This window comes from Trypanosoma rangeli (assembly GCF_003719475.1).
Source record: "Trypanosoma rangeli strain AM80 chromosome Unknown Tra_15.4_contig_00200, whole genome shotgun sequence".
Classification (NCBI taxonomy): Eukaryota; Euglenozoa; class Kinetoplastea; order Trypanosomatida; family Trypanosomatidae; genus Trypanosoma; species Trypanosoma rangeli.
Genome location: NW_021705945.1, coordinates 167 through 22,312, shown reverse-complemented (window position 1 = coordinate 22,312; position 22,146 = coordinate 167). Strand labels below are relative to the sequence as shown.

The 22,146-nt window shown below is 52.8% G+C and overlaps 6 protein-coding genes across 6 annotated transcripts, besides 25 other annotated features; all 6 read left to right on the top strand.

Moving 5' to 3' along the window:
* Positions 1 to 316: 316 nt before the first annotated feature.
* Positions 317 to 373: a microsatellite.
* Positions 374 to 517: 144 nt separating this feature from the next.
* Positions 518 to 537: a microsatellite.
* Positions 538 to 772: 235 nt separating this feature from the next.
* Positions 773 to 793: a microsatellite.
* Positions 794 to 974: 181 nt separating this feature from the next.
* Positions 975 to 5,354, top strand: TraAM80_05855 (uncharacterized protein; the record flags this gene model as incomplete). Its single annotated transcript, XM_029382718.1, has 1 exon — positions 975 to 5,354. One exon carries the CDS (start codon positions 975 to 977, stop codon positions 5,352 to 5,354), a length of 4,380 nt encoding a protein of 1,459 aa, XP_029237423.1.
* A 132-nt stretch (positions 5,355 to 5,486) lies between these two features.
* Positions 5,487 to 5,515: a microsatellite.
* A 140-nt stretch (positions 5,516 to 5,655) lies between these two features.
* Positions 5,656 to 5,697: a microsatellite.
* Positions 5,698 to 5,828: 131 nt separating this feature from the next.
* Positions 5,829 to 5,870: a microsatellite.
* Positions 5,871 to 6,105: 235 nt separating this feature from the next.
* Positions 6,106 to 6,140: a microsatellite.
* A 110-nt stretch (positions 6,141 to 6,250) lies between these two features.
* Positions 6,251 to 6,293: a sequence feature (A-rich).
* Positions 6,294 to 6,375: 82 nt separating this feature from the next.
* Positions 6,376 to 6,455: a sequence feature (A-rich).
* Positions 6,456 to 6,500: 45 nt separating this feature from the next.
* Positions 6,501 to 6,538: a microsatellite.
* Positions 6,539 to 6,665: 127 nt separating this feature from the next.
* Positions 6,666 to 6,700: a microsatellite.
* Positions 6,701 to 6,713: 13 nt separating this feature from the next.
* Positions 6,714 to 6,734: a microsatellite.
* Positions 6,735 to 6,817: 83 nt separating this feature from the next.
* Positions 6,818 to 9,850, top strand: TraAM80_05854 (uncharacterized protein; the record flags this gene model as incomplete). Its single annotated transcript, XM_029382717.1, has 1 exon — positions 6,818 to 9,850. One exon carries the CDS (start codon positions 6,818 to 6,820, stop codon positions 9,848 to 9,850), a length of 3,033 nt encoding a protein of 1,010 aa, XP_029237422.1.
* A 26-nt stretch (positions 9,851 to 9,876) lies between these two features.
* Positions 9,877 to 9,907: a microsatellite.
* Positions 9,908 to 9,915: 8 nt separating this feature from the next.
* Positions 9,916 to 9,936: a microsatellite.
* A 558-nt stretch (positions 9,937 to 10,494) lies between these two features.
* On the top strand, positions 10,495 to 11,103 carry TraAM80_05853 (uncharacterized protein; the record flags this gene model as incomplete). The annotated part of the gene is made up of 1 exon (XM_029382716.1): positions 10,495 to 11,103. One exon carries the CDS (start codon positions 10,495 to 10,497, stop codon positions 11,101 to 11,103), a length of 609 nt encoding a protein of 202 aa, XP_029237421.1.
* A 153-nt stretch (positions 11,104 to 11,256) lies between these two features.
* Positions 11,257 to 11,284: a sequence feature (A-rich).
* Positions 11,285 to 11,736: 452 nt separating this feature from the next.
* Positions 11,737 to 11,768: a microsatellite.
* Position 11,769: 1 nt separating this feature from the next.
* Positions 11,770 to 11,791: a microsatellite.
* Positions 11,792 to 12,317: 526 nt separating this feature from the next.
* Positions 12,318 to 12,341: a microsatellite.
* Positions 12,342 to 12,364: 23 nt separating this feature from the next.
* TraAM80_05852 (small GTP-binding protein Rab11) lies at positions 12,365 to 13,018 on the top strand (the record flags this gene model as incomplete). The annotated part of the gene is made up of 1 exon (XM_029382715.1): positions 12,365 to 13,018. One exon carries the CDS (start codon positions 12,365 to 12,367, stop codon positions 13,016 to 13,018), a length of 654 nt encoding a protein of 217 aa, XP_029237420.1.
* Positions 13,019 to 13,143: 125 nt separating this feature from the next.
* Positions 13,144 to 13,166: a microsatellite.
* A 428-nt stretch (positions 13,167 to 13,594) lies between these two features.
* Positions 13,595 to 13,640: a sequence feature (G-rich).
* A 90-nt stretch (positions 13,641 to 13,730) lies between these two features.
* Positions 13,731 to 13,761: a microsatellite.
* Positions 13,762 to 14,244: 483 nt separating this feature from the next.
* On the top strand, positions 14,245 to 18,408 carry TraAM80_05851 (uncharacterized protein; the record flags this gene model as incomplete). Its single annotated transcript, XM_029382714.1, has 1 exon — positions 14,245 to 18,408. The coding sequence occupies one exon, from the start codon at positions 14,245 to 14,247 to the stop codon at positions 18,406 to 18,408; it is 4,164 nt and encodes a 1,387-aa protein (XP_029237419.1).
* A 312-nt stretch (positions 18,409 to 18,720) lies between these two features.
* Positions 18,721 to 18,746: a microsatellite.
* A 26-nt stretch (positions 18,747 to 18,772) lies between these two features.
* Positions 18,773 to 18,794: a microsatellite.
* A 229-nt stretch (positions 18,795 to 19,023) lies between these two features.
* Positions 19,024 to 19,102: a microsatellite.
* A 478-nt stretch (positions 19,103 to 19,580) lies between these two features.
* On the top strand, positions 19,581 to 21,788 carry TraAM80_05850 (uncharacterized protein; the record flags this gene model as incomplete). The annotated part of the gene is made up of 1 exon (XM_029382713.1): positions 19,581 to 21,788. One exon carries the CDS (start codon positions 19,581 to 19,583, stop codon positions 21,786 to 21,788), a length of 2,208 nt encoding a protein of 735 aa, XP_029237418.1.
* An 84-nt stretch (positions 21,789 to 21,872) lies between these two features.
* Positions 21,873 to 21,925: a sequence feature (GA-rich).
* Between the last annotated feature and the right edge of the window lie 221 nt (positions 21,926 to 22,146).

Sequence of the window (22,146 nt, the reverse complement as noted above, 5' to 3'; positions counted from 1 at the left end):
TCTTTTTTTGGGTTTATTGGTTTCTACGTGTTCGGGAGGGCACAAGACGCGACGCGAGCGAGCGCGGTGGTCCACACGGTTCGCTCCGTGCTGCGTGGGAAGGAGGAGGCTTTTGTTTGCATTACTTGCACATGTTGTGGCGGGGCAGGATGCCCCGCCAAATTGTTCTTTTTTTTTTTGTCCTCTGTGGCTCCCTCTGCCGGTGCTGCCGCTTTCGTCATCTGACACACATGCGCACACCATCTTTGTTTCTCTCTCTGTTTCCCCGCCTCTTACGCTCCGTATGTGTGTACATGTGCGGGGGGATTCCAAATGGAGAACCAGAAGAGAGAGATAAAGTGGGAGAGGCAGCAAGCAGGATGCAAAGCAGAAGAGCTCGAGTGTGCCCTCTCGTAAACAGCAACAAAAGAACAGAATAACTGTGGACAATTATGCGTCAGTCCAATTGTGTCTCTCTATTTAGTTGGGGAGGCGTATGTCTTTGCGAGTTCGCAATGGCCGTGCGAGGCATCCCGTGTTTTTTTTTCTTTTTTTTTTCCACCTCTCTCGTCCCCTCACCACGTTGTTTTTTTTGTTTCTGGGAACGAAGGAACCAACGACAGACAACAACAACAGAAAAAAAAAGGGAGTGAAACAATACGACGGAACGTTTAACTCTTGACTGGGAAGATTCTTCGCGGTGGGAAGACCTTTGCGCTGCGGACGTTTTCTGGGCGCTGCCTCTTTGCGGTAATAATAACAATAATAGAAGGAAGTTGGGGGGAGAACAGGGACACACACACACACACACTCAGTTGAATACAAGAGGGCAAGCGGCAAGGAGGAAAGTGGCATTGCTTCATACAACAACAAATTATTTTTTTTTTCTTTTTTAGTTTGGCATTGCTGAAACTCATAATTATTGGTTAAGCTCAAAAGGTGCATTTGTTTGGTGTCGTGAACCTGCAAGAGCTATATATTGGTTGTATGAGGCTATGACCGTCTTTGATTTGGCGGATATGACAGTGACCTATGTGCAGTACATATACATTCTTGTCTCTATCTCACCGATGAGCTTTCCCGATTTCTACGTAGAGCCCTTTCGGAGTCTCCGCTACGTCAGTCTTGAGTTTGTGGACAGATTGAGTAAAGAAAACTATTACAGTAATCCACTGGGAATTAAGTTACCCGACTGGCTACCGTTAGACTACCGCCTGCAGTTCGCCTTTATTGCGGTTTTTGCGCCATTTTTGGCGTCTCTGGTTGGCGTTCTCACGGTTTGCTCCACACTGGCCTTTGGAGGGCTCCTGCTAGTATTAGCGTCTCTCTTTTCGATGGTGTTTGGGGCGGTGCTGCTTGCCCATCCGTGGATCTACTCGGTATATCTTATTTCCAAGCAAACACGGGTGTTGCTTTTGAGCGTTGGGGCGGCGACGATGGCGGTGCTTATTTTAATTGGGGCCCTTGGTTTTCACTTTTGGCGGCTTCGTCGCATGCATGAGCAGGAGGCGATTATGGAGGGTACCGCTGCGGTGAGGACTGAGCCGATGTGGGGTACCTCACTTGCTGAAAAGGCTGTTACGCGCTCGGAAACCAATCTGCGGGCACTTGCCGCCTTGACGGCGCATGAGGACAGCAATAGACGTTACCTGCGTCGCTGTCGCCTTGCTGTGACTCTTCCACAGTTCATCATGGCGGTGGTCGTTCTGATGGTTGGTGTTCTATTTATTGGGCTGCCGCCGATACGTGATATCCGTTTCTTTCAAGAAAGCCCAGTGGGGCACACCACCGGTTCTATCCTGCTGTTGGTTGGCCTTATGACTTTTGTATGGGCCATCTTTGGTGTTTTCAGGGCGGGTAGACGTCTGCAGTTGAAGATGTACGACCTTCTCTCGAGTACGATGTTAGGAATTATGTTGGTTGTGATTTCCTTCATTTATAGCCCGGTTTTGATGAATATGATTAATATTTTGTGGTGTGTCGAGGTGAAGTGTGGCGCCAAGGAGTGGATAGGGCCCCCAGGAAGCATAAGCAGTGCCTCCGGCAATTCCCCCATCTGGGGCACACTTGCGTCTCCGTGTTCTCCCTGCAATTTCTCCGTGCATGCGCAGAACTGTCCAGCCGCCTTGCAGACGCAGCTTTGTGGGAATGCCGTTGCTCATTCCCTCCTTGCCTATGACTCATCTGTGCCGTGTAGTGAAGTGAATGCCTTTTACAAGGTCACCGTGCTGGTGATTCTTCTGTCGTACACGGTTGGGTACCCGATTTTCCTGGTGGTGGTGGCAGACCGAGGAACTATCATCCTTGAAAGGGAGTACCCACTTGACAAGCGCCTTATGGATGAGTTTACCGAGAAGGAACTTTATTACGAAAAGGTCCGAAAGTCCGTAAATGTCTCCGCACCAGTATATCAAGCCTACCGACGGAGCTATCGCAAAGCACGTCTGACGTTTCTTCTTCAAAGGGTTCTTTTAGTGACGATCGGTTGTCTGACGAGTAAAGGCATTGAGGAAGACTTAGCATGGATAGGCCTGGCGCTTGTCCTTGTGGTTTGCATGCTATACTTTCTTTACACCACCCTGCTGCACCCCTACGCCCGTCCTGTGGAAAACATTTATGGTGCCACGCAACAATTCACTATTGTGTGTGTGGCCTCCGTTGGGGTGGTGGGGCAGCGACTTGGGAGACATGCTATTCCGTTTGGGGTGGCGGTCCTGTTGGCTGTGTTTGTGTGTCTCGCCCCTTTGGTGGCACTCATCGTTGGTCTCGTGCGGACGTTTCAGAACGATCGCGAACGTGCCAAGCGACTGCGGCGACGCCTTGAAAACGGTTTTGCAGTGGAGAGTAAAACTACTCAGGGCCGCTCCTTCACGCCAGAGTTCAGGGAAGACGGTGACCCTCTTAATGTCACGGGCGGGAACAGAGCCAGTTTGAAGGATGGGGGAAATAGGGCGTTTGGTGGCGGTGCCGCGCGTGCGGAGAGTCCGGAGGGGCAGGGCGAGAGGGACAGCCCTTCACGCACGAAGCGGCTCCACAACAGCAGTGCTAGCGGCACTAAAGCATATGCAGCGAAGCCGCTGCCCAGGGAGGTGTGGGAAGCAGGCATGAGCTCCTTGGCCGGACCAAACTACTCATACCAGCAGCAACGTCAATCTAACTTGCAGGAAGGCTCCTGCTTGGATTTTTCGCCAGAATCTTGTGACGAAGCACCGAGGAGGTTGCATCATCTGCAAGAACACTCTGCCCAGGGGGCGGGTCTGGTTAACCCCAGAAAGGAGGAGCCGAGTGGACTTACCTCGCAATTGAGTGGTTGGGGAGACGCTGGGATTGTGCGAGCTGCTGCGCCCTCCGCGTCACAACAGAGTCCAGTTGAGGATGTCAATTATGGCGCTCAGTTTCCTGGAGATGATTACTTTAAGGATGCACGGCCGTTTGTACCTGCGGCGTACTTTGGTGGGTTTGACGATGCCTTGTTGCTTATCACTGGGGATGCGGGGGGGAAGGAAGTGAAGTCGCGGAAGCAGTTGCGCGTGAAGGGGGATGGGTGGTGGAGCGGGGAAGGAACATTTCGGAACATTTTCACTTTTTTCAACACTCTCCGAGGACAGCTGACACAATGGAACACCACAGGGCAGAAAGAACCGACGGATGATGTAGCGGAGGGTCTCAAGTCCACCATTCTCCACGGGGGTACAACGAAGAGGGAAGGGGGGACGAAGGGCGAACAAGAACTACAAGAAGTGACCGAAAATGCGAAAAATCATTCAACGACCTTGGTCCCGCGGAAGAGTGCATTTTTCCGCTGCTGGAAGCGTTGGCGGAAGGCTCTCAACATTAGTGGCACCTCACTGCGGTACGCCGAGGTGCTTGAGGAGCGAAGGAGGTTGCAGAAGTCTGCAGGAGTGCAGGGCAGGCCGTTTTGGTTGGAGCCCTCCGAGACACAGCAGCAAACGTACAACGTCCCGGGAAGCTCTGCACCGTCGTATTGCGCCAGAAATAACCGTGTGGTGGCATTTGAGCGAAATGCCGCTGGGGAACCCACGGCGTTTGCACGGCTGAAGGCGCATAAAAATTTGCACCACCCTCCAATTGTGGTGGAGCACAAGCAAACTCAGGCCTTTCCTGGTCCCCCATCGCCCACCGACAACAAGCGTTTTCGCTTTGGAGACGCCGAGACCAACTCCTTAGAGAATGAAGTGGAAATACAGCTCAGTAGCTCAAGGAAGAGGAGCTCTGTTGATCAAGCCTCCACGGACTCTGCGGCCTCGCCTAAAGGAAAGCTACAAGAGTCATTGGTGTCGCTCGTGGGTCACCGATCGGAGGGGCATCTGGAGGAGTCCTACGGAACGCAAAAGCGGAAGCATTCTTCTTCGGCGTACACACGGTTTGAATGTATCTCTAACGCAGAGAGGCAGCTGCAAAAGCTGGAACAGTTCTGCGAGCGGGAGCTTCAAGCAACGTACGACGGGGTCCGCCGCCCGACGGTGTTTGCCCCTGTTTATCCAAAGGTGCACCTGGAGGGAGTGGAGGTAACCGATTGGGACGAATTTACGCAACAACTACTCGCAGAGATCTACATTCCGAGGGCAGGCTCGGTAAATCGATCTTCCTCGTTTTCGAGGAGAGCGGAGCTCGAGGACGCGTCAGAATACCCGCCGCTGAAGGCTGACGCAGCTACAAACAAATCGCCACGAACTTCTGGGGGAACGAAGAGAAGAACACAAAAGAGGATTCCAAGCGTATCTATTGACCACGACACTGAAGCAGTACTGCGGCCTCTCCATATAGCGTCGACGACGCCCAAGCGCGTGAAGTTGCTGCTGCGTCACTTTATACTGCGTCGTCGCCTCACTGAGGTGTTTAAGGAGCAAAGAAGTCGGCTTCGTGCGCTGCAACAAGCAGTGGATTTTCGAATTGCAGGCACCATTAAGAAATACATGCAGTGGTTCTTCCTTGCCTTGAGTGTTTGTACAACGGTGGCACTGGTCTTCTGTCTCTGTGGAATGCTTCAGGGGAAGAAATCCGACTTTGTGGATGGCGTTTGGCGCAGCAACAGCGTGGAGCATGAGCTGATGGGATACGATAGTTGGGAAACCTTCACACAGCACTGCTGTTGTCTTTCCAAGGTAAACCTTACCGCCACCTTCCCGTACTACCTACTAGACGTGGAGAATTGGCTGTGTGACGACGGTCGCGTCAAGCAACGCGTCCGGCGCGACGCGTACGAAAGCACCGTGGTGAGCGGGTACAGTGTGCGAGAGCTCTGCGGAATGACATTCCATGAGGGTTGCTACCCGTTTGTGACTCCCGACAATCGCGTCAAATTGCTGGGCTGCAGTAGCGCGGTGACGGAGATGGAAAAAAAACGCTGGTAGCATGTTATGACGTGAACTCGACAGAAAGCGAGGGAAAAAGAGAGTATGTGTGTGAAACTATGGGCAAATATCTGCTACGCTAACCACACGAAAAGAAAAAGAAAGCGGTGTATTACGTGCCGCGCACCGTAAACATATACACACACACACACACACACACAATGCTGACTAATAAAATCATTTATATGCGCTCTACGTATGCATCCTTCATGTATACTGTGTGTGTGTGTATGGTCGTAGCAAGGAGGAAGAAGTTCTTTTTTTTTTTTTTGATGTCTTACATTGCCTCTGCGATAAACTCTGTGTGTGATTTTTGTTGTTGTTGTTGTTGTTTCTGTGTGTTTACTACTGCTGATGCTCTAATGCCGCTCCCGGGTGGGTGGGAATTACCTGTGCGTCCGGCAGCATCGCTGAACGAGTAATGACTCCTGTAAACAGAGACAAGGAAGAGAAGAGGCCGACATGTAAATTTGAATATATATATATATATATATGTATATATATATATATATATATCCCTATCTACGTGTGCGCCGCCACCCTCTTCCATGCAGTTTGCTCTGCTTTGACGTGTGTGGTTCATAGGCACAACAGCCGCACCCGTGTTGCCACCGCGGCGCTTTTCTTCTTTTGTTCGAAGGTAAGCAGGGCTGATGCCCCTGCGGAGGCGCCGCACAAGGGGTAGTATGGGAGGTCATGTATACTCACACAATCACGTAGAGTGGCACGAGCTGGGAGGAGCTAGAAGAAAGAGGTGGAGGGGCAGTGAAGGTGCGTTGTGGAGGTAATTTGAATTGCTCAGGGTGAGCCCGGGCAATTGTCGTAGGCAGGGGTGTGGGGAGGTTTAACTACTGACCACGTGGGATGTGTAACTGCTACGTACGTTTATTTCCTCTTTTTTTTTTGCTTTGTTTTTGTGTTTGTGCGTGTTGTTGTTTGAGGTCTGTTGCGTAATGCCGCGCGTGTGCGGTTTATTTTTGTTTCATTGGAATGCCCTTATATTGATTTTATGCCGTCTCATTTTTTTTGTTTTTTGGTTTTTTCGTCCCACTTGTGTGTGTTTGTGTGTGTGTTTTTTTTTTGTTTATTGCTGTTTTGTTTTTGCTCGGTGTTGTGCCTTACTGATTTTTTTAAGGCAAATTTGAAATATATATATGTATAAATATATATATATATATATATATGCCTGGTCGTATCTGCTGTCACTCACCATTTGCTAGCCAAGAGAGAGATAAGATTATGTTTGCCGTTATCCGTTGGATTGGCCCTGGCCCCTTCATTTGTTGGGTGTGTCGGCACCATATTTGTACGGGTGTTTTGTTGTTGTAGCTGTTGGTGTTGGTGTTTTGGTTCACGTTTTCTCTCTCTCTCTCTCTCTCTGTGGTGCATGTATCTGCGCCTATACATATACACCCGTGCAATGCGCACGTGTAGGTTGGCATTAGGAGGGGGTGGGGGGTGAAATGGTCTACGATGTGCTGGAGCTTCTGATGAACTACTTGCAGTATCTCTACCTCATCGTGACGATCGCCCCAAGTGTGTTTCCCACACTCTACAGCTCCCCTTTCTGGGTTGTAGATATTGTGATGCGTACGGTATTCTCCAACGGCAGCGACAGCAACGCGAACGACCACAGTCGGGAGACCCTGGGGGTGAAGAGTCCCGCTGGGCGTGAGGGTGGAGCTCACAGCATGCGTTTGCCACCCTGGGTACCCACTGATTTGCGCCTCATGTTTGCCTTCACAAACATTGTGGCCCCTCTTGTACTTGTGTTTTTCTCCACATTACTGCTGGGGCCACTCCACTGCACGGCGTTTGCCTATCTTCTTTGCGCATCGGTTTTTTGGATGGTAGCAGGCGCCATGCTGCTAATTTTTCTACTGAGGCAACCGCTGGCCACAGATGAAGTGTGGCAAAGGAGGCTGACGCTGGCAGCCCTTATGCGCAGCGTATCCACGCAGGGGGCGACTATCATCACAGCGGTGAGCGCGGCTCTTCTGGCCGTGCTGCTCATCCTTGGCGTCGTCCTCCGTCTGGTGTTGGGGGCACGTGAGCAGGCACGCGTGCTGGAGCGGCTACACCAGCTTGAGTGTGCCCCAGACACGACAGAGGAGCGTGTTGCCCGGCGGTTGCTCTACTCGGATGACACTGGCCCGGGTAACGGGGAGGAAATGGAAAAAGAAGCTCGGGTTCAGCGTGCCAAGGCGGAGATGGCCTACCAACAACTGGTTTGGAGACGGTACAAAGGGACGCACGCCTTCTCCTTGTCGTGGACGTTGATAAAACTAGTCGTTTCTCTCATTGGTTTTGCCGCTGCATTTATGTTTGCATTCGCTCCCAAGATCGAGGTGTTGGTCATGATTCATGCCGGACAGGTGTGTTATCCACTTGCCGCGGCCTCGTTCTTTTTGTCGCTTTTGTTTGCAGTCGCACTCGTGTTGGGGCTAACGCGAAAGAGCAGGTTACAGCTCTTCAAGCTCAAACTCTGGCTACGCCGCATGCTGCTCTGCATGGTGCTTCTTGCGGTGTCGTTTATGTACTCCCCGATCCTGCGAAATGCCATCGACTTGTTTCCCTGCCAGACGGTGGTGTGTGCGGGGGCCGACGGCGGCAGTCACGGGGGCGACATTGACTCGTTCAGTGGGTCGGGTGCTGCCTACGTGCAAGGCACACGACTGAGCACCATCTCTCGCCTCTCTGCGGACGCCAGTGTACCGTGCAACGGCGTCGATAGCTTCCTGACCGCCTCTGCCATTCTTGCGTCCTCTGCCTATGCCATTTTTTTTCTCCTCCTGCACGGCTTCGTCACCCGGCAGGCGCTACGTGCACTTCGACGGTACCCGTTACCTGAGTCGGTAGCAAATTCCTCGTCTCTGTATTCATGGAAGGAGGAACAACGACCAGACATCGGAGCGACCTTTGCTGGCGAGGATGCCGCTGTCGCCTTCTCTTCTACCATGCCGTCGGCCTCGCTCTTCGCCACCGATGCGGGAACAGGAACAGCAGGAGCCACAGCCTCACAACCGACGAAGACACCGAAAAAAGTGGATGTGGTATATCGTGCACGTGTAGCCTCCTCAGAGAATGAGGCACATTTTTTATACGCCCCGTATACCTATGCATTCCGCTACTTCAAGCTTGTTGTGCTGGCGCAAAAGACAGCCACAGTCGTCATCTCAACATTAATGCGAGAAGGGAGTGGTGTGGGAAGCCCGTGGATGGGGTTTGCCGCCTGTGTGTTGATCCATGCCGGCTTGGGTGTTATGTTGGTTGCCTGTCGCCCCTACGCCCAACCGCTAGAGTTTGTGGTAAGCCTTGCGCTCCAGCTCATGCTCTCGGTGGTCGCCGCGATGGGTCTAACCTCCGCACTGGCGTCCACCGCCGCACCTGTGCTACTGTGGGGTTTCGTGACCTCCTGCCTCTTCCTAGTGCCATGTGCCGCAGTTGTAGGGGGTAGCATTCTGACGCTGCGCCGGCGTCCCAAGCGCACATTGTGGCGCACACGTGATGCCAATCGACGTTCGCGGCCTGTGGAATGCCGCTTCTTCATAGGATGGGGACAACGGCTGGTGGGGTACGTTAGAAGGAAAGAAACTGAGCGCTGGTATGAGCAATGCGGGCGCAGTTGCCTGACAAACGAGATCTTTATCCCCGCCCTGTATTTTGTGCGAGAGAAGCGTATGCCGGTTGGTGGTGAGCCACCCTTCGTGCAGGAGTTGGCTCATGCCCACACACCTACTGCTGATGCTGATGCTAAGCATGCTCCATGGCACTGGAATCCGCTGGGTATGCTTCCAAGGGCACCCACGAACAAATGCAGCCAATTTGTACTGAAACCTCAGCGGTACGCTGCAGGCGGTGGAAGGATGAATGCAAGGCGGCACTGGGCAATACTTCGCACTGCCGTCTTTGCAGGCTGTTTTTGTGGCTTTGCTAAGCACCACCAGCGAAATACCGCGAAGCCCTCCGTTGCCTCTTGGCGGGCGGTGGCAACCCCGTCAAGGACAACGTCGTTTTTACCCGTTCGGTTGACAGAAGAGCAGTTGTCGCACAGTTTTGCCATGACAACACTCCTCGCCTCTGTGGCAAATGAAAGCCGATGGGAGACGTCCCCGTACTTCAGCATAGAAAGAAAATTGTGGCCCTGGCAGCAGCAGCAGCAGGCCTGCAGGGTGTTGGATGAACCATTTTCATCCCCGAACACTTCCTCATCGCCACAAGAAGCACGCTGGCGGGAGGCCTTCCTGGAGCGGGTTCGTTTTTTTTTGGCTCGTCAGCGCCTGCTCACGATGCATTGCCAGCAAAAGCGGCATCTCGTACTGCTGCAGCTTGCCGTGGATTGTTTGATCAATGCACAGGTGGCACAGACAATGCGGTATCTTTTGCTCTTTTTGGGTGTCACAGCGGCCGTAGCTGCGGCCCTCTGCGTCTGCGGGATGCTTCGCGTGGAGGGAAATCGCATACCATCATCGCTGAAATGCACTGCGATGAAATAACATGGGGGGCTGTGCCTCTGCGTATGTTTTTTTGTTTGTTTGTTTTTTGTTTTTTTTGTGGTGGTTACATATATATATATATATATGTTTTATTTCGTGTTGCTTTTCACTGCTCAGGGAGTTGATCGTTTGACGTCATTACCCGTCAAAGTACTCCCACGGTTCGTGTGTGTTTATGTGCTCCGCGTACTGCGCCTGCACCTACTCCGCCCTTCTCTGTGCGTTGAGAAGAAGGTGGGAACTTCACCCGTGGAGGATTGGCCATGCCAGTGAAGTTCCTTGATTTCCTGTTTTTGTAATGGTTTGTTTATTTATTTATTTTTGCTTTCGTCGGCGTTTGTTGTTGCAGTGTGTTTCTGCTGAGATTCCCCGTAGCAGGCAGGGGCGTGTCTGCCTGTCTGAAATAATACCGGCGTCGTCGTCCCACGTCAGTGCCTCTCTCCCCCCACACCTGCTCCAGTGCTTGTGAAGGAGTCAAGAAGGAAAAATATATAAAAAAGAAGGGAGCAGTTGCGCACTTACCGTGTGGTGTGCGCCGCCTTTTCTTACACGTTGAGAAGAGGAATTTGCCGAAGAGCAAAAAAGAAAAAACACAACCAAAAAGTAAAAAAAAACAAAACGAAAAAAGAAAAGCAGCAAGCCTTATGGCACTGGAATTTATGGGCACTGTCTGCGAGTTCCTGCGGAAGTTTCTCTCCCTCATTCTTGGCGTCCTGCTGGCTTTATGCACACTTATGTACGTCATTGGCACCGGCCGTGTGATTACGCTAGAGCACAACTTTGCACATGCCGGCTTTGCGCACTTTCTAGGGATTCTGTTCTCAATCTTCACGGCCATTTGCTACATTTTCTTGCACTTTGTGCCCCGAAAGGCCTACCGCCTGCTCTACTTCATCTCCGTTATGCTGGTGATTACGATGTTTTTTGTGGCCCACTCGCTCGGCCTTGCCGGCCCCGTCATCAGCGACTGCAACGAGTTGGGCATCATTAACTACAGCGAGATTGTGGCGAAGTGGAAGCACATGGGAACGATGGGCGTCATCTTCGACAACGCGACCAACACAAAGGTGGTCATTGGCCGGCTTGGCGAACCCGTGAGAAACTGCGTGCCGCAGGAGCTCACCTTCGCCAGCGCGCTGATGATGCTCATTCTGCAGGTCATCGCCCTCTTTGATGTGCAAAAGGTGCTTCTGACACGAGTGAAGTCAAAGACGTACGGTGAACGCTTCGTGGAGATGGGTATTAGTAACTAAGCAGCAGCCGCGGCGAGTCGTACACGTGGAAGAGAGTACAGCGGATGGATGCACGGGTGGCGTCTTCGTCCTCTTGTTGCCGAGGAATACAACACGCCTCGGCCTCAAGGGGGCAAGGACTTAGGACACTTCGATGACGCCGCACTTTCTGCGTTGTTTTTTTTTTTTTTTTTGCTTTCTTCTCTCAGCGTGTGCATGTAAGGTGCAGAGTGGCTTGCGAGGGAGTAGGGGGAGGGAAACGATTGTTTGCAAAGAATGTCAAGGAGGCAAAAGCGAAAAGAAAAAGAGAAGAAGGACGCACACAAAAAAAAAAAATGAGCCCCCGTATTGAGAAGGGCAAAGCAAAGAGAGCAACGGGAAAGAATGCGCTGTGGAGGTGAAGAAGCGGCAACAAACGCAGGTAGTAAATGAAAAACAAAGCGTCGGGGCATGCGTCTTATATAATTTTGCCTACGAGTAGCTATCCGCCGCGTATTCCCCATTGTGGCTGTGAGCAGCCGCATCTTCCGCGGGATGATGATGTTTCTGGTTGCCTTCAGGAAGGGGCACACATGATGAGGCCTCTCCTCTTTTGATGCGGGTTGTATCTGACACTGATATCTGTATTATTATTATTTTTCCTTTTCTTGTTTTTCTTTATCTCTCTGTCTCTCCCTCTCTCTCTCGGTGTGTGTGTGTGTGTGTGTGTCTCACTGGACGTTTGCATTGCAGTTGGACCTCCCGGACCTTACCGCCAATGTGGTCGCCTGCGTGCATATGACATATATATATGTGTGTGTGCCGCAGGACGTTGCATTTGCATTGCGCTTCTCCTCTTTTGCTGCCCCGCGTCTGGGGCTCGTTGGCCCGAGCAAACACGGTGACTTTGCGCCATCACCACTCAAGAGCCGTCAACGCGCGGGGGGGGGGGGGACGCAGAATAATACACACATGACACGCCGCACACCTGCCGTCGCCGGATGTCATCTGCAAACTCGCTGCTGTGCCTCTCCCTCCGGCACCCGGCGAGGGAGGGGCGACCCTCTCTGCCCTTCACGCGCCTCCGTGGTTTTTTTTTTTCTTCCTCCTCCCTTATTCTTCTGGATTGCACGCGCTGCGCGGCGGGCAAAAAGGTATACATACGGTTGACCCAACAGCGTTTCTTTTGCAAATACACACATACGACCGAGGGTACGTTTCCGTGTGTGCTTTAAAAGGAGGACACAGTCAAGGAGAAGAAAAAAAAAAAGAAAAAAAAAGGGAGGGACATAAGCCAGCAACGATGGAGGACACAAATTTGACCTTCAAGGTCGTCATCATTGGCGACAGCGGGGTGGGCAAGTCAAATCTAATGACGCGCTACACAGCGAACGAGTTCAGCCAAGACACACCCGCCACCATTGGCGTTGAGTTCATGACAAAAAGCATTAAGATTGAGGGACGCGACGCGAAGGTGCAGATTTGGGACACCGCAGGGCAGGAACGATTCCGCGCCATCTCGCGCTCCATATACCACGGCGCAAAGGGTGCCATGCTCGTCTACGACATCACGAACCAAACCTCATTTGACTCAATTCCAACGTGGCTGCAGGAGCTGCGCGTCTTTGTGCCGGCGACATGCTCCATATTTCTCATTGGAAACAAGTGCGACCTGGAGCACCTCCGGGTGGTGAAGAAGGAGGTTGCCGACCGCTTTGCACGCGAAAATGGTCTGTCATTTCTCGAGACCTCCGCCCTTGAGAAGACGAACGTAGACAAGGCCTTTGAGTGGCTGGCAAAGTCAGTCTACGACCTCGTTGTGGCACCTGTGGATGCGGCGGGGAGCAAGCGGCCGCCGTTGAACGCCGGTGCGAACGCGAAGCGGCCGGTGAGCCTTGGCGCGGCCAACAACGGGCAGACGTCCGGCAAAAAGGAAGGTGGTGGTGGCTGTTGTTAGAAAACAAGGGAAAATAAGTGAAGGGATAAAAAAAAAATGCAAAGGAAGCTGGTTTAGGGGGGTGCAGAGGTGTGGGACGCAGGGAAGGAGGAGACGAAGAGCCGGCTTTTATTGCAATGGTCACGTTTTTCCTTTTTTTTTTTTTTTTAGGCCCTTGGGCTTTGACGCTGACGGGGTGTGTGTCTGTGTGGCCGCCACTGCTCCTGCGGCCGCCCCTTCCCCGTCCCCACCGTGCGGGCTTGCGGGTGAAGGTGCCGTCGCGTGTTGTTGGTTTTTTTCACCGCGTCATTGTGGGCACCTGGGTTTTTTTCTTCTTTTACTTTTTGGGGCAGAGGGGATGGGGCTGCGTTTTCCGCCACTGCACCCCGCGCACATGCCACCGTGTGCAGGAGGAGGTTATCCCCGTTAGTGCATTTTACTGGCGGCTGCCGCAAAGAAGGGGAACAAAAAAAATGAGACGGTAGATTTGAAGGAAAAACGCCAACAACACTAAAGGCAGAACAAAAAAAAAAGTGGAATGCCCTAACAATGGGCAGTTTGTGTCTTTCCCACCCACTCATTCCTCCTTTCCTTCTTCCCCACCCCACCCCCAACTCTTGCTGCATCCCTCACCCTCGCCCTCTCGTTTTTTGTGTGCGGCCGTGGACATCCCATCATCCTTCACGTCAAAAAATACAGACATACACAGGAAGTCCTAGCAACGTGAAAGTAAAAAACAAAAACAAAACAAAAGCAACAAGAAAGAGGAGGAGAAAGAAATTTAACCTGCTTGTGCACACACTCCAAAGAGAGTGTCGGCCTTCAGCAGTAGATGTGCCGTGATTTCTGACATGCGTGTGCATATGTCGTTCTACGCGCGACATAATGCATTTGCACCGCGTATGTGTGCGTGGTGGCGTGGAGGTATTGAAGTTGTGTGTGCCTCTGTCTCTCCCACGCACTTCTACTTCTGCTAATGTATTTTTCTTTATATCCGTTTTTTTTTGTTGATTTATTATGCGCTGTTGTTGGTTGGGTTGGGCCCTGAAGCAACGTACAGCGTGGGTGCATAGTGAAGGCTGTGTTGGACGTGGGTGTTAGTGTCACTCCCATTAGATTGTATTTCATCACATTCATTCACTGCAACAGGAGAGGGAGGGAGGGGGTTATTTGTTTCTTAATCTCCCACACAACCACGTACACGCGTATTTAGGCAGCACTTCCCACTCTCAGTGTGTGTATGCAAAATGTCTTTCTTGGCTGCTGACGCTTTGCAAGAGAGGTGCGACGCCATTCGGGCCATGCCACAGCACGACCGACCACCCGATGCGCTACGTATTTTCTCGCAAACGGTGCAGGAACTTCAGCGGGTTGCCAAGGAGAAGATGCGGCACTGGTACGCTGTCACGGGGCAGACGGCTCGAGGCAGTGCTGAGGTGGAACAACTACAACAACACGACCAGGCACACACGTTGCGGAGGCAGGCACTGATGGTACTACACCGTGCTGTGGACGTTGGTAACGAGATACGTGCCTTGTGTCTCACGAGACGGAGCCCTTGCAGTTCCGGCGATAGCAAGCACAAGTTAGGTGGCGATGGCACAGCTGTACAGAGGGACAGCAACACCGTCCAGTTGCGGCAGCCACCGCTTATAGCAGCACAGATGCTACTGCTTATTCGAAGAACCCATGCCATGGTGAAGGAGATACTTGTCTCGGAGAATGCTGGCGGTAATAATGGCAATGCGGTGGAGGCTGACGTCACCTTACACCGGGATACTCTTATGGCCATCCAACATGCAAAGCATGCCCAGGACATTGCGAAGCGAGTCGCCGTCATTCTTCGACAGGAGCGAGAGGCGGCGGAGACGTCAAGGGTGGCTGAGAATGGGGCTGCCATGCGTCAGATTGCAAGTATGGAGGGGGAGTGTAACTCCCTTCAGTGTGCCAAAAATGAGATGCAACTGGCTTTTCTGCGTGCTCGTGTAGGGCAGCATGAAAAGGCCACGCAGCATTGCCGGGCGGCAGAGCAGCTTCTCACATCGCTTAGCGTGCACGACACAAGCACCAGAAACGGCCAAGAATGGATGGCTGCGGAGGCAAAGCGACTCCTCCCTGTGGCACTGTTCAAATGGGGAGGGTATCTGGAGCAACTCGCCGATGGGGAGCAGGATCAAGGGCGACGGCAGAGTCTTCTTAACGAGAGAAACGTATTACTAGAACGTGCTCGTGAAGTGGTACAACAATTTTCAACCCCTACCCACTGGCTACATCAGCAGCTGCAACAGAACCCAGGAGCCCCTCTTGGTTCGTCTCTGGTAGCTGGTGGAGCTGCAGTGTGGGAGGAGCATCCCAACCCCCACGGGACGGCGGCGTACGTCTTCCCTCCAGTTTTACAACCGCATGCTATGGAGCACCTCAAAACAAGCGTGACGAGTGTGCCACCGTCTGGTAGGTCAACGATGCCGAACTCGTTGCTTGATTTCCCGGCGCGTCTATATCAGCTGAAAAGTCCCAATAATCAGTATTCTGCAACACACCGTGCTTCCAGGATCATCTCTCCTTTGAGCTCGGCGAGCTCACCTATCCACGCTCGTAAGTTGTTGGGGATGGACGGTATGCATGGCAGAAGGATATTTTCACGGTTACACTCCAATGACAATTTCTTTCGTGCGAGGCATAAATCGACAGAGGTGAGTTCAGCTGTAATGCAGTGCCACCGCCTTCGTAGCCCCAGCGACGCCCTGCGACTGGGTGGTATCACGGTGGTTGACACGCTGTATTCTCGGCAGCACGCCGAGATAGAGGCGGAGAAAAAAAAGAAGGAGGAGGAGAAAAAGATGCGACAGCGCAAGCGCCGTCAGCGCTCATTCTTACCGGAACACCATGTCTTCGGTGAGGACGTTCCCATCTCCGAGGAGAAGAAACAGCAGGGAAAGAAGAGGAAGCAGCAGCGGGAAAGAAAGCCCGGGAAGCGGTACGCGTTTGGAGGTGGCGACTATGAGGGGGGCGAGGGGCGGGATGTCCATGTGGAGGGTATAAACGAAGAAGCAGGCGAGCAACTTTCCGAGCGACGGAGGAAAAGAAAGAAGCAGCGGCAGGCGATGGAGGGGGAAGAGCATGTAGACGAACACGAACACCACGAGGGTGCAGCGGGGAGTGAGGAAGCGGTAGTGGGCAGGAATACAAACAAGACGCTCGCGCGAATGAAGCTGAGGCCTGAAGGCATCCCACAGAGCCTCTCCGTCACCTCTGTCACTGTACCCACCTCCCTCTCACCGGAACAGCCAACGCAGTTACCAGGGGATTTGAAATCCGGTAAACGTGCCGTCGATGACGCAGAAGTAGCGGTGGAAGGGGTCCGCGACAGCGAGGAAAACGACATGGAACGTGTTGTCACACGCCCCTTCACGACGGCGGGAATGAAATCCGCGGACACCGGGGCGCTCGACACGTCGCAACGCCTCAGTATGGCAGATGCATTGACTTTCAAAGGACCTGGGTCCATTAGTCTCCGTACACAAGAAAAAGCGGGGTCCAAGGCAGTGGAAGAGGAGGAAGAGGAAGAGGAAGAGGAAGAGGAAGAGGAGGACGAGGAGGGAGCTGAAAAAAGTGAGGAGGAAGATGAAGAGGAAAAGGAGACCGTGGAGGAGGCAAAAGAACGCTGTGAAACGGAGCTCCTCGTTTATTTCAATGTTATGCATCAGCGGCGAATGAGGGCGGCGTGCTGTATTCAGTGCGCGTGGCGTAGTAACCGTGCCCGCCACATGTTGCGGGAGCGCCAACAAGTGCTCTACCGGGAGGTCTACTGTATGCAAAAGGCTGCTGCCATGTGCATTGAAGGGATGCTGAGCTGTATTATTGAGCAGCGTAAACTTCGGAAAAAACAGGAACGATGTGCCTTGGTTGCGGAGGAGCGTGTGGCACGGGAAGAGAAGTTATTTAAGAGTGCGCTTGTCATCGCCCGCTACGTAAAGGTCTTTGTGTGCCGAAGACGCCGGGAGAGGCAACTCTGTAAATTACTTGCACTACGTGGTGTGGAGGAGCTGAAGTTGCGTGAGGTGGTGGCTACGATTTTGGCGCGTTGGTGGCGCATTATTGTCCCCCGCAAGGCGTATTGGCGGAGGCGCACGCAAGAGGTGGAGGAGCAGCAGCGTCGTGAAGAGCTGCACCGGCAGCAAACGCATGCGGCAACACAAATTCAGCGCCGCTTTAGGGGAATCTTGGGCAGGCGGGAGGCTTACGCAAGGCGGGAACAGCTCGTGGAGGAGCATCGCTCGCGTCAGCGCCGCCTGCGGGATTGTACGGACCTCGTTCGTCTCTGTCTGCAGGAGTACACGCGGCGATGCAAACGGCTTAGGCTGGAGGCAGAGCAGCGTGTCGTTCGAGAGGAGGAGGCAGCTGCTGTCATACAAAATGGCTGGAAGGCGGCACTTAAGCGGCAGATGCTACACAACGTTTTGCTTCGTTGTCGTCGTATTGTGAGGGCGGTGCTGACAATACAGCGCGCCTACCGTCGATTCTGCGCCGGACGCGAGATTCGCTACCTACGAAGGGTGCAGCTGGCTATGAATCAGGAACGCCTGGACCATGAATACCGCGTCTTCCGTGCGACCATGGTGCTTCAGTGTTTTGGACGCATGGTGGTTGCCAAGCGCACGGCGCGACATCGGCGTGCGGCTGTTGGGCGCGGATTCTTTCTTTCTGCCATGACCATCCAAAGTCTCTGTCGCGCCGGCACGGCCCGTGCGCAGCTTGGGTATGCTTTCCACCTCCGGCGTGGGGCGGCTGAGCAGCTTGCGGCCGCTGTTCAAATGCATAAGGAGCGAACGGTGAGCCTAACCAACGCGTTTTTGCGGGCCCGCGAGAGTTGCTTCCTCACAGAAGGGCGTCGTTGTCGCCGGTTGGCGGAAAAATTGTATATACACCGCCATGTCCGCCGTGAACTTCGCCGCGACAAGTCCGCAACTATCATTCAGCGCGCCGTGCGTCGCTGGCTGGCACGCCGTCGTAAACGGGAGGAGGAAGAACGAGCACGCGCGCTGCGAGTTCTCATCCTCGCGTCTGCAGTTCGTATTCAGTCGGTGATGCGAGGTTTTCTGGCACGGCAGCAATACCGCCTGCGTCAATATCTGGCGCAGCGTCAAGCGCGGAAGCGGGAGGAAATGGAGGATGTGATGGTGCAGCTGTGGGTAGACGAGTGGCGGGCAGCGCTGCTGCAGGCCGAGCACGACCGTCGCCGTATTGAGACACGCGAAAAGGAACACCGCGGGACCTTGGGGCTCCTTTATAAGCAGGGATTGATGGGGCTTGTCCAGATGGCCATTTTGGGAATCAAATATGTCCATGAGGAGGATAAGGAAGACGATGAGAGTGAGCGTAGTCTTTCCACCTACAGGGACGACTCATAACGGGGTGTGAGACGGAGGATCTGACGCGTCGTCTCCCCATGTTTGTATGTGTCTGTCTGTGTGTGTGTCGACGTCTTTTTGTTGTATTTTATTATTTTTGTTATATTATGTGAACCTCGGCTTAGTCTTTTTCATTGGCCAGTCACACCTCCCCTCTCTTCGCAGTCACTCCCTCATATCATCCCTGCCCGTTCATCCATATATATATATATATGGGGCTGGAGGCATGCAGGCATGTATATAAATTATTGGTCATGTGTGCCATAGTCACGTCTGTTTCTCTGCTTCGATTTTACTTCGGCAGTTTCGCTGTATATATATTTATATATATACATATAGGCAGGAAACTCAATCAACAACATCTACGCATACACACACACACACACTTGTATCACTACATGACTGTTCCTCACTATTACTACGAATGACCACTAAATCATCATCCCATCACACCACTGGGGTATGGAACACATGTGTATCCCCTACACGCTTCTCCATGTCTTTTTTCACTGCGTGTATTGTACCCACCATACAAAAATACACACGTTACACGTGTAGTAAGTGTAGGTGAAAGGTTGTAATAAGTAAAAGGGGAGAAAAGTAGATAGAGGACCCATATACCTATACATACATACAGTGAGATATATATCTATATCTATATATCTATATAGATATATAAATATATATAGATATAACAAGGATAACCAGAACAAAACAGGAGCTGCGAGTAAACGGCAGGCAAGCCATTCCGTCGCACAAGTCAGCGCAGACGACGCGGGCGAGGGGAGAAAAGCCGCGTACGGGAGATATAAAAAGGGAGCGAGGAGCTCAACAACAAGCAAGCAGAATATACTAAAAGCAAAAGGAGCAGGGGAAGAGGGCATTTGTAGGGAAAAGGGGGGAGGGGGTGTAACAAGACGAAGTTGTTAGAAATAATAAACGGTGAAGGGTCAGGCTGTCGGAAATTAGATTGACAAATCGCAGCCAACGAGAGTCGTCAACACAGGCGTTGTGCGGTGAAAGGAAAATTAAACGGGAAAAAAAACTGGGGACGGAGTGCGACGATACACCAAGAGGCATCCTCGCCGCGAGTGTCGTGTTGTACGCACTTGTTTAGAGCAGCTGAGACCCCGCTACGCACATACACACACACCAAACGCAGGGGCGGTGCAATGCTGCAGCGGTGCAGACCCAAAAAAGGGGCGAATGCTGCGGCGCGGGAGGAGCGGCTGCTTCTTGGGAGGAATGGCATGACGGCGGACACCAGTGAGGAGATCACTCGAACAGACTCCCCAGCTAAGCGGTCGCCGGCGCACCGTGGCGAGATGTACGGGTGGGGCCCGCAGTCACACGGCGAGGAGCGGCCACGACAAACGGCGGGAGTTGGTTTGCCGGCGTTCCACTCGCGAGAGCCCATGACGAAGACGCCCGTTTTGGATGGTCCCAATCCGAATTCATCTCTGACGTCTTCATCCTCCGCGAAGTCGTGCACCACCAGTGACTTTCGCCTCGTTGAGCAGGAGCTGAAGGAGCTTCTGAGTGGGTGCCACCGCCTCTTCAACTCCGCTTGTGACCACAACGAGTCGAAGGAGGAAACCACCGTAGGACCGGTCACAGCCGAGCCGACGGCATCGCGTTTGTCTTCTCCGAAGCCAGGCATTCTCGCTACCTCTCCCTTAGCCGAGGTCGCTCCAAAGGTGGGCAGTGGTGGCATTGCGAAGCCAAACGGCGATGGTGGGGAGGCTCAAGACGTCCACCATGTCCTCCACTCCGCCACGTCGCCGCCTATTTCTAGCGTGCGTGGGGATCGCTCAACGGATAGCACCCCTACCCCGTGCCTTCAGCTACAGCAGGAAACTATTTCTACGAGAAGCGTTCTTGAGGAAAGTGAAAATGCGGTCTGCATTGGAACATCATACGACAGTAACCCCTCCACACGTGTGGAAAGCCCTGTTGATCTCTTTGCTGATGCGCTGACGGAGGATCAACTCAGTCGCTCACTTGAGATGCAGCTGCAGCGCGAGCAACTGATGCAGATGCTTCAGCTGCATCTTGAACCCAGTGTCGTGCTACATCAGACGATATCAAGTAACCTAAACACAACGATGCCGTTGATTTCCATTCCGACCGTAGATGACGGCATTGGACATCCCGCTGTGCAGCGTGGGGCAAATTATCCATCGCCGTCCTTTATAAACCGCGATAGCGGTGGCTTTGACGACATCCGAGACATGGTGAAGGCCTGTCACAGGTTGTATGACAGCCGTGTCTACACGGCGTACCGCTACGAGGAATGCGCTGTCCCCCACAGCAGACCAATGACGGCGGATGTCAAAGGAAGCAAAGCGAGCACAGATAAAGTTGAGCTGGGCGATCTACAGAGCAACTCATGTCTGCAGAGATCCGCCCAATGCGATGCGGAGGTTGGCGTTGTGCAACTTCCACAAGGTGAACACACCTCTCTTGATCGTCGTGTGACCCATGTTAACGGGAAAGCCATGGCGCAATTGCAGCGTCAGCGGGCTACTTCGCGCCGACGTCGAGAGGTGGTTAACAGCACAACGCCTGAAATTGCTACGAGTGCGAGACACACGGAGAATCCTTCTATGCGCAGTGGTGCCACGGGTGGCAAGAGGGGCCCCATAGTGGGAGCAACCGCAGGAGCAGAGGTATTTCAACACCTGTCGGGGAACGTGAAGCATGCTTCAATAGGGCAAAGGTGGGATGCAACCGTTACAGGTGGTGGCCCTTGGAATGGCAGCAGTGAAAGGGCGGCTGTGATGGCAACATGCCCTGAAGCAGATGCGGGTGTGACCGTAACTAATGGCATTGATAGAGGAAACCAGGAACACTCACTAAAACAACTAAAGAAACAGCAACAACAACAGAAACAGCAATCGTGGTCCCGTTGTCGGTACCGTCGTGATTATAAAACTCATGGGGAGTATTCACTGAATCGTCATGTAAGTGCGGCGACTCGCTTTCACGATATGGTGGAACGTTACGTGGCGGCCTTTGAGGGAGGTGGTGACTCCACTTATTCTTTACCGGCCTTTGCGGATTCACTGGTTGGTGCGGCCATCTCTGATTTTTGCCCTGCGGTAAAGCGGCGACAGGCCCAGTTGAAGGAGTCACAGTATGCCGAGGCGAGAGGTGCGTCTTTGGCGCGCCACACTTACCGGGGAAGTGTAGGGACAATCATAACCACGTCAGGTACCGCGGCCACAACCAACCCCAACGTGCGGAGCTCATGGGATTCACATGGCCACCGACATTACCACCCCAACTTCCGCACACCGCAAGCTGTGGAATGTCATGAGCCCGCTGCCGGAGCCACTCGTATGCAGCATCGACCATTGCAACGCCGGGAACTGCCTTAGCTCCACGTGGCATACGCCGCACGCGATAACTGGCAACAGAGGGCATTGACCATGAGGTTGTCTAGAGAAGACACCGCGTAAACGTTGTTTTTTTTTTTTTTGTTGTGTGTTCTTGTCTCTTATTTGTCTTTTTTTTTCTCTCTCTCTGGTCATACTGCGGAGGGTTATATTATTTTGCGCTTCTCACCCCACTCCACCCGATGTCTCAGATTTTTTTTTTTGTGTGTGTGCTTTTTTGTCGTTGTTACGGTTGTTGTTTTATTTTCCTTTTGATTTTTCTCCGTTTTGTTCCTATAAGTGTGTAGAAGAAGAAAATGGAAGGGGGTGGGGTGGGGTGGGGTGAGGGGCTGCTGTGGGT